The following is a 10,643-nucleotide window of genomic DNA, read 5'->3' as shown; positions in this document are numbered from 1 at the left end:
TTAACAATACAGGAATCTTACTGCTATTGGATTATAACACATTAACAATACAGGAATCTTACTGCTATTGGATTATAACACATTAACAATACAGGAATCTTACTGCTACTGGATTATAACACATTAACAATGCAGGAATTTTGGGTTGTTCAGTTTATCTACGAATTGCACAAAGAAAAATGTAAATAAATAATCTGGACCGAAAGAAATCCTACAAGAAAATCCTTGTTATGTTGAAAGTTAATATAAGGACTGAAACGCATCCATTAATGCTTGTGATAGTATAAACAAAGGAGTCATTTCGCCTTGTACTTTTTCGCCATAGACGATAAAAAGTTTAACAAAGATATGATATATGCGGCCTCTATAGTCTGAGTGGGTGAGACGACAACGGGCCACTGCAGGAGTAAACTCCCTTATTTAACCATCTATCTGCCTTCTCTGGGTGATTAAACATCGATCTACTGTTGTTTTGCAAACAACATTATATTATGGAACTGCGACCCTTGGATGTGATTGGCAGGGCAGTCCATTCTTTCTGATCACCTTAGGAATGTGTTATTGAAGTAATTGAATAGTATGCCGTCAGTTTCGCTTTAATTTAAATAAAAATATATATTGTTTCTGTGAAACAGATATTTTCGGATTGGGTATCACAAATATTTTGTGCATTTACAACATCCTGCTGTATCAAGAGGAAAAATGACTATTCTCTGAAAACCATCTTGGCAGTGATATCCATATATTCGTCCATTAAAAATATCCAAATATGCAGAGTGCTTAGGTAAGTTATGCCATTATATATTTTACTCCAATTACGCTCAAGCCAATCAAATGGTTCAGCATCAAACTATTTTTTTGAACACTCATTCAATTACTTCAATAACACATTCCTAATTAAATGTTCATTTCAGGGGTGGTAATGGTCAAGCCTGCACTTGTAGGGAAGGACACTGAAGTCAAGAACGGGGAAGGTCTCCAGTTTGAATTGGGCTAAACAATTTACCTCTACAAACTAATTCAGTGCTTTGTAACGTATCCTTCCAAGGACATGTTCTGCCTATTTCTGGATGAAATTGACGCTCATATTGGTAGATTTATCCAACAGAGGAATGGTATATCACATTCTGTAGTTTAACCTACTTTTTAGTTTAATAGTGCATTTCAGTGACTTTCATTTACAGGCATAGGGACTGTCTTTCTGTAGGAATTTTTATAGGCTCTCCTTCATGTCCAATTTTTGAATGCAGAAACTAAGGCCAAAATGTGTAGTGTTGGGTGATAAAAGTTAACGCTAATAAAAAAGTGAAAAACCAAAAAACAGATTTTGTTATTTATTATTTAACAAAAAAAAAGAAAGAAAGAAAGCAGTAATTATAATACGGGGGATTATAATTGTGCGGGTCTATGTAACCACCAATAGTGTACACATCCAACAAAATAGAAACACCCGGGGATTATAATTGTGCAGGTCTTTATAACCACCGATAGTGTATACATCCACCAACATAGAAACAACCGGGGATTAAAATTGTGCGGGTCTATATAGCCACCTATAGTGTATACATCCACCAACATAGAAACAACCGGGGATTAAAATTGTTCGGGTCTATATAGCCACCTATAGTGTATCCATCCACCAACATAGAAACACCCGGGGATTAAAATTGTGCGGGTCTATATAGCCACCTATAGTGTATACATCCACCAACATAGAAACCCCCGGGCGATTATAATTGTGCGGGTCTATATAGCCACCTATAGTGTATACATCCACCAACATAGAAACACCCGGGAATTATAATTGTGCGGGTCTTTATAACCACCGATAGTGTATACATTCACCAACATAGAAACACCCGGGGATTATAATTGTGCGGGTCTATATAACCACCAATAGTGTATACATCCACCAACATAGAAACACCCGGGGATTATAATTGTGCGGGTCTATATAACCACCAATAGTGTATACATCCACCAACATAGAAACACCCGGGGATTATAATTGTGCGGGTCTATATAACCACCAATAGTGTATACATCCACCAACATAGAAACACCCGGGGATTATAATTGTGCGGGTCTATATAACCACCAATAGTGTATACATCCACCAACATAGAAACACCCGGGGATTATAATTGTGCGGGTCTATATAACCACCAATAGTGTATACATCCACCAACATAGAAACACCCGGGGATTATAATTGTGCGGGTCTATATAACCACCAATAGTGTATACATCCACCAACATAGAAACACCCGGGGATTATAATTGTGCGGGTCTATATAACCACCAATAGTGTATACATCCACCAACATAGAAACACCCGGGGATTATAATTGTGCGGGTCTATATAACCACCAATAGTGTATACATCCACCAACATAGAAACACCCGGGGATTATAATTGTGCGGGTCTATATAACCACCAATAGTGTATACATCCACCAACATAGAAACACCCGGGGATTATAATTGTGCGGGTCTATATAACCACCAATAGTGTATACATCCACCAACATAGAAACACCCGGGGATTATAATTGTGCGGGTCTATATAACCACCAATAGTGTATACATCCACCAACATAGAAACACCCGGGGATTATAATTGTGCGGGTCTATATAACCACCAATAGTGTATACATCCACCAACATAGAAACACCCGGGGATTATAATTGTGCGGGTCTATATAACCACCAATAGTGTATACATCCACCAACATAGAAACACCCGGGGATTATAATTGTGCGGGTCTATATAACCACCAATAGTGTATACATCCACCAACATAGAAACACCCGGGGATTATAATTGTGCGGGTCTATATAACCACCAATAGTGTATACATCCACCAACATAGAAACACCCGGGGATTATAATTGTGCGGGTCTATATAACCACCAATAGTGTATACATCCACCAACATAGAAACACCCGGGGATTATAATTGTGCGGGTCTATATAACCACCAATAGTGTATACATCCACCAACATAGAAACACCCGGGGATTATAATTGTGCGGGTCTATATAACCACCAATAGTGTATACATCCACCAACATAGAAACACCCGGGGATTATAATTGTGCGGGTCTATATAACCACCAATAGTGTATACATCCACCAACATAGAAACACCCGGGGATTATAATTGTGCGGGTCTATATAACCACCAATAGTGTATACATCCACCAACATAGAAACACCCGGGGATTATAATTGTGCGGGTCTATATAACCACCAATAGTGTATACATCCACCAACATAGAAACACCCGGGGATTATAATTGTGCGGGTCTATATAACCACCAATAGTGTATACATCCACCAACATAGAAACACCCGGGGGATTATAATTGTGCGGGTCTATATAACCACCAATATTGTATAAAACCTCCCGAGCCTATAGCTTTGCTGTCCCATGGCTATGTTCCAACCCCAGTCTCACTAACAGTTCAATCTTTGACCTGCTTACTCTTTCCTCTGATAATAGTCACATGTAAGAAAGATTATCCGAAGTATTAACATCTAGTCGGCTACGTACAAAACCAAATCCAGGTACAAACAAAGAAGAAATTACAGCTCATCAAATGATACAAATTAAAAACAGTTTTGGCAACATTAAGACTATTAACATCTATATATATTACAACGTGTCAACTATGACACAACCATATAAGAATAGCATAGTACAATGTAAACATGCTAAACTACTAATTTGTACTATGTTTTACATAGTATTACAAACCTATACCTATTTACTCTGATGCCTGCATAACAGCTTCCAGACCCCAGTGATTCACTGGTCATATTTACCAGATCATAATGACCAATTGAGCCAATCTTTCGACCACTGTAAACCGCCATCACAAGCATTAAAGTTAAATTTATAAGTTCAAGGTTTGGTCTATTTAAAATGTTTTTCGCTTGTAAGAACTATGTCGGAATCACATAAGTATCATCCATAGCATTTCACAATAAAACATTACTTCTGTTATTAATACAAATTAAACAATAAACACCAAACATCAAAAAATAAAAATAGCAAAAGAAATTTAGCATATAACAAAAAGGAGAATAAAATACGTATCTCCCATTTCTAAAGTGATTTGATTACTTTTGTTTTTTTTGGCAACCTACTGTGACCTGGATGACTAATAATTTCACACGATTGTGTTGTCCGGTCAGATCAGCATACTAAGGCCGACACACGTTAGACCCACCTTAGTGTACATCACACTGCGTATTACACAACTTGACGTTATTCAGAAGAATTTGAATTCTGCGATTTCATAATAAATATGGAATATATTATTCGTTCCCTGACTACTTTCTGCTTATCTGTTGTGGAATCTTTGAGCCATTCTCAGCGCATTTAATATAGTCTCTTAATATAGACAACATACATACAGCTTCTAAGGGATCATCGTAAAATTGGACAATTTCTAACATCAGCAGCAATTAGTGGGAGTTACGTCCCTTTCAAGAAACCATGTCATTAGAATTCACCTACACATCTTCCAAAACAATGTTATCAAAATGTTCAAGAAAAAATATATATTCTATTTATATCTGTCTACAAGGCTATATATTGAAAGTTCAGGATTGCTCCACTCAGCGACTTATTTGCTCTCCTCTGTTCATATAAGCGTTCATGCTCATTCAATGACGTGCCCTTGTTTGATCAAACATGACATTATCATTAAACCTGATTAACATGGCTGAGAACACACTTTAGACTGAGGCATTGTTGATGTGATTTGTACTCCTAACCACCAGCCGGTGCCGTACAAACGTTGCGCCATAGAGACACATACTTCGATTCGGATAAGTACTTGCGGAGCTGGCTAGGCGAGATTTTTCCTCGTCAGTAAAGATTGGATTATGAGGGCCATTACGATACTGCTAGCATAAGAACCCCTGGAAGAGGCTGACTTATTGTCTGTATGTTGACTCTGTACATTAGTAATTGGCGGTTTGGTATTGATGGAATTGGGTCGGCTTGTGGATCGCTCATGAATTGTTAGTGGTATTTCCTCGATTGGTATCATATTAACGGAGTTATACTGACCCTCATTACCAAGAGGAGGACAAGCTCCCGGTACCGAATCAACTACGTCAAACTTGCCTTCAGGCGTCAAGAGGCCTTCCAGGACCTTCTCCACTGACAGCATATTGCAGTCAGCTGCCTTGAGAACTATAATCTTACGCTTGGTGCCGTCCAATGTGAATACCCAACAATAAAACTTGGTCATCCGGCCTTCGCGGTCGGGCTTGGTCCCTGTGACCACACCCCTGGTGTTGGGGCCGAGGTCCAGCGTTGCCAGACAGAGGTACTGAATATGGTTGGCCGCTTCCTCACAGTTGATTTTCACAATGTCAATCTTATCTGGTCTCGTTGCCGGGTCGTATATCAAGCATCCGTTACACTTGTCGCCTTCTCGGAAGAAAAGTGAGTTGGCTTTCAAGCCAAGGTGGTCAGGTAGTTTACAGTTAGTGCTGTAGTGTACCTTTGTTTCTAATAACACCTGAGTCGGAATATTTACTTTTCTTGTCGATTCTCCCATTTCAATGAGTGTTTTAAATTTGTTGTCTTTACAGGTAAATCGTTCCGCTTCGTCTATTGGCCAGTGAGGCCAGTTTACGCGGTTGCTGAGTCGAAACTGACGCACGGAAGTGGCAGGCTGGTACATTTCAAGACATGCGAACCGTGGAAAACAACCGTTATCAAACACATGTAATAGAGCTGTTCGACTTTCGTTTTCCGACACATTTCTAGCTAAACAATGGAATCTACCAAATTTTGGAACAAAAAGCTTGTACGATGAAATATTCATGTATTGTGGCCCATCGCGAGTGTCTAGCAGCCACGATCCCCTAATGTTTTCCTGGAAAGTACACGGCTCTGTTTCTGGTTCACAGCGATTGCAAGACAGATGACAGAACTCGACTACTTCGTTGTCGCAAAACCGCCGGTCATTGCATCCCTCGAACTCGTTAGCACACACAGAGGGGATGGTGATTTTCTGGAGTGTTATGGACAGATAATTGTCCGTTTTCGTGATTTGACCACGACCATTGCCTGTCCCGGGATCACACACAGGGTCCATGAAAAGATGGATCTGTTTCACTTCACCTACGCTTTCCCGTGTGATGCGTAGACACCATGCCTCAAACTCGTCTGTATCTGGCCGAAGGATGACGAACGTATACTTGCCGTAATCCCATGAGGTAACACACTTCACGCTCTGTTGTATACGCATTTTTAAATTAGGGTGAAGACATTCGTTGTACCGGAAGTCGAATCGAATACCGTCGCCATCCTCACATTCACTTTCCATGCGAGGTAGCACCAGTTTGCCCGGACAAATATCCCCTTCTGGCCCGTGAATACGCATGTTGTAGCCTCCCACTATAGGGCATGTAATCGGAGGGCTCTTCATCATGGATGGGGACAATATGGGCCAGTGGTCTAAATTCAAATTCTCTTCTGAACAAAAATCTGGATTCTGATAATTGAGTTTTGCAGATGTTTTAAACTGAACGATATAGTCTGATCGCTTGATGAACTGCATACACATGAACTCAGCATGACTGTTGAAGCTGTCTCGTCCCTTGGGTTGATGTTTCACCAGATATTTGCCCGCCTCGACCTCCTGAATACAACTCCGTTCGTATTTGACGCATGTTTGGTCGGGGCCCGGGCAATACATTGCATCGATCATGTTCTGTTTGAAGTAGAGTGTGAGGTAGCCCTTGTTCCTATATGTAGCAGTCCATACAACGCCCGGTGGCAGGTAGGAAGGGAAATCACAGTTGGACAGCGCAGGAGCCGTGAACCAGGCTTGCAGTACCAGTATGTACCACACCGACCACGCCATTCCACTCACCCAGCTGCGTCCGGCCTCACACATCTGCGATGAAAAATAATAAAAGGTAATTGGTTAGTCTGCCTGCGGTAAGCTGTCGGGGATAGGATCCAGCTCTATTGCTTTTCTTCAATAGGTTAATGTCCAGTCAGTGATATTTTTTATAAATGTTGAAATTGAAGCTACTTTTGAATTGCATATGATTTACAAAAGTCTCAAGACAACATTAACAAAAAAACAAATATCTCCAAAAAGTATTCAGCCAAATCATTTGATAGTATAGCTTATGTAACGTATTATCATTTGAAAGCATAGCTTATGCAACGTATTATCAATTTAAGAAAGTATGATCTAATCTAGTACATGGTTTGACTGAGGTTTCTAGAAGAAACGGTACAAGTTTAATCAAATCTACACTCAACTAGGACGAAACGTATTTGTAAGACGGGTGCCAAGATAATACACTACTAGATTGTTTCGTTTGTTTATTGGATTTAGCGTCCTATCAAGGACATCCCCGTGTATTTGCAATGCATGTGTGTGTTCTGAAGGCGGTATGCAGGCGGATTGCATCCGTACAACGTTACTAATGCCGATCTTAGAGTGCTGTCTCACTGAAATGTCTAAAGAACCCAGCAGAGCATTTCAGCATTCATATTATACTGATAACGGGTAATTCAGTCCTCACCGCTATCAGTTTATAGCTGAACAAAGACATCAAACTTCCCTTCGGGAAGCTGATATTCAAAATGTGTTGTAACATGTATGATGGCGTAATTCAGTTTTTGAAAACAGGAACCTTGACTTTTGACCGATCACGCTCATTAATGCAAACAACCAGTTGTATTCATGTGACTTTAAACCATCTTCCTTACGCGACAATACCAGAATGTCGTGGTCCGAAATACGACAGCGAGGGAGCGAGAATGTGATATGTCGCTCGGTTGCTACCGCCGTATTTGCGCGTTTTCGCCTTAAGGTCGAGGGAAGTAGATTAGGATTATTATGTTGCCCTATTAAGTAACCATACAGAAGCGATAATTGTCGCAATGTATAGTACCATGTGTTAAGCGTCGAATTTAGATATGTTCCCCTGCGGAATCGTCTTTTCCGGTAGAATCCGGCGAACGCTAGCGTCTGCTTAACGAGGACAGAAAACTAGAAATGTAGCGTTGTCGAGTTAGGGAAGGTTGATATTTATCCAGAAGGCAGCGATGCTTGCACACGTTGCTGAGACAATTGACACTAATTACAGTCAATGTATCATGCTTTCCCCACACGGCGTTATTACTCACTTTCTATAATAGTTCACTATAAATTATTCGAGTGAGACTATATAAAATACAAACCAGCATTTCCAACATTTGCCAAGTTACACGCGAAAAAGTAGAAAGCAAGCTTTTTATAACCAATACAATTTTACATAGAGTTGTATGAAACAAGAATTTGAATATATCAAACTATAGCCTTTTAATCAAACTTTTATAATCTGTCATGTTACAAGGATTTCAAATAGTATGTACATGATATCAATCTGATTAAAATCATCTGTTACATGGCTCCGCCTGAACATTTGAATGTGCCGCGGTCAGGGTCACATTCAAGTGACTTTTAGATGAACCAAACAGAGGCGCGCTGGCAAAAGTTTGCCAGCGAATCGAAATATCATGGTTGATAGATAAATAGCGAGGGGTATCGAACAGATTAGTTTTCCAAAACAAATATGGCGGCGGGAACTGACGTTTCTACGACGCCAAGGAAAACGTACCCATTGGGGTAATAATTGCATAGGCAACACCGCCATACAGTCTTTCTTCTCTAATAAAGCTTCGAATATCTTTTTTCTGTTCGGGTTTCAGACGATCAATCTCAAATAACTTCAGAACTTTCGCATCATTCTCATCAATGTCCGCCATATTTGTCACAACTCCGAGCGCCCTTTTGAAAGAGTGTTTCTGATTGGTCAAACTTTCATAAGTATTTATATATATAAAGGTCATCTGAACGTGACCCTGACCGCGGCACACTCATATGTTCAGGCGTAGTACGAAGTTTACGAAGCCATGTAACATATGATTTTAATCAGATTGTACATGATATTTGATTGGTTAAACACTTGAATCGTTATATATTTACATTGAGACCTGCATAAAAAGACGGACATAAAAGAAAATTTATAAAGAAACTTACTGAAGTCCTTATTTACATTTACATATTGTTATATTCATGTTTTGAATTGCAAATCATTGATATGTCAAACCTTTATTCACAACGTTCACCAACATTTTCTTAAATAGAATCCACTACGAGAAATCTTCTGTAAACAAAACACAATCAAATAAATACACGTAGGTATTGTCAACTGTCGGTTTCTTTTGTCTAGGTTATGACTATTAAAATAAAGTCAAATAAAGGTTTTTTCAAACCGATGCAATAACCCTAACACCTCCTATGATAACATCATCGTATCATGTCGTATGTGAACATTATACCAATAACTCCTATATATAGCTAAAGCAGCAGAATCCTAACATCTATGTGAACATAATCCTAACATCTATGTGAACATAATCCTAACATCTATGTGAACATGATCCTAACATCTATGTGAACATAATCCTAACACCTATGTGAACATAATCCTAACATATATGTGAGCAGAATCCTAACATCTATGTGAACATAATCCAAACATCTATGTGAACATAATCCAAACATCTATGTGAACATAATCCTGAGATCTATCTGAACATAATTCTAACATCCTTGTGAACATAATCCTAACATCTATGTGAACATAATCCTAACATCTATGTGAACATAATCCTAACATATATGTGAGCAGAATCCTAACATCTATGTGAACATAATCCAAACATCTATGTGAACATAATCCTAACATCTATGTGAACATAATCCTGAGATCTATCTGAACATAATCCTAACATCCTTGTGAACATAATCCCAACATCTATGTGAACATAATCCTAAAACCTATGACAACATAATCCTAACACTTATGACAACATAATCCTAACATCTATATGAACATAATCCTAACATCTATGTGAACATAATCCTAACACATATGACAAAATAACCCTAACACCTATGACAACATAATCCTATCATCTATATGAACATAATCCTAACATCTATGTGAACATAATCCTAACATCTAGGTGAACATAATCCTAACACATATGACAACATAACCCCAAAACCTATGACAACATAATCCTAACACTTATGACAACATAATCCTAACATCTATGTGAACACAATCCTAACACATATGACAAAATAACCCTAACACCTATGACAACATAATCCTAACACCTATGAGTAATCCTGACACCTATGACAACATAATCTTAACATCTATGACAACATAATCCTAACATCTATATTAACATAAGCCTAACACCTACGACAACATAATCCTAACAACTACGACAACATAAGCCGAACACCTATGACAACATAATCCTAACACCTATGACAACATAATCCTAACATCTATGTGAACATAATCCTAACATCTATGACAACATATTCCTAGCATCTATGACAACATAATCCTAACACCTAAGAGAACATAATCCTAACTTTTACGACAACATAAGCCTAACACCTACGACAACATAATTCTAACACCTACGACAACATAATCCTAACACCCACGACAACATAAGCCTAACATCTATGACAACATAATACTAACATCTATGTGAACATAATCCTCAGATCTATCTGAACAT

At 38.7% G+C, this 10,643-nt stretch overlaps 2 protein-coding genes across 2 annotated transcripts in view; both read right to left on the bottom strand.

Moving 5' to 3' along the window:
• The window catches only part of LOC110456834 (uncharacterized protein YBL113C-like), a 9,711-nt gene extending 4,893 nt beyond the window's left edge, over window positions 1-4,818 (bottom strand). Inside the window, exon 1 of the mRNA XM_021507828.1 lies at window positions 4,747-4,818. Within this exon, the coding sequence (XP_021363503.1) occupies window positions 4,747-4,818 (72 nt within the window). The remainder of the gene's footprint in view (window positions 1-4,746) is intronic.
• Window positions 7-6,927, bottom strand: LOC110456832. Its single transcript, XM_021507826.1, has one exon. It carries the CDS (start codon window positions 6,925-6,927, stop codon window positions 4,861-4,863), a length of 2,067 nt encoding a protein of 688 aa, XP_021363501.1. The 3' UTR covers window positions 7-4,860.
• Window positions 6,928-10,643: the final 3,716 nt, after the last annotated feature.

The sequence above is a fragment of the Mizuhopecten yessoensis genome, unplaced genomic scaffold (assembly GCF_002113885.1).
Source record: "Mizuhopecten yessoensis strain PY_sf001 unplaced genomic scaffold, ASM211388v2 scaffold8863, whole genome shotgun sequence".
NCBI lineage: Eukaryota > Metazoa > Mollusca > Bivalvia > Pectinida > Pectinidae > Mizuhopecten > Mizuhopecten yessoensis.
This window is presented reverse-complemented; position numbering and strand designations above follow the sequence as displayed.

Excerpts from the sequence above, each read along its gene's own strand:
- LOC110456832 (XM_021507826.1), bottom strand. The coding sequence starts at position 6,927 with ATGTGTGAGGCCGGACGCAGCTGGGTGAGTGGAATGGCGTGGTCGGTG.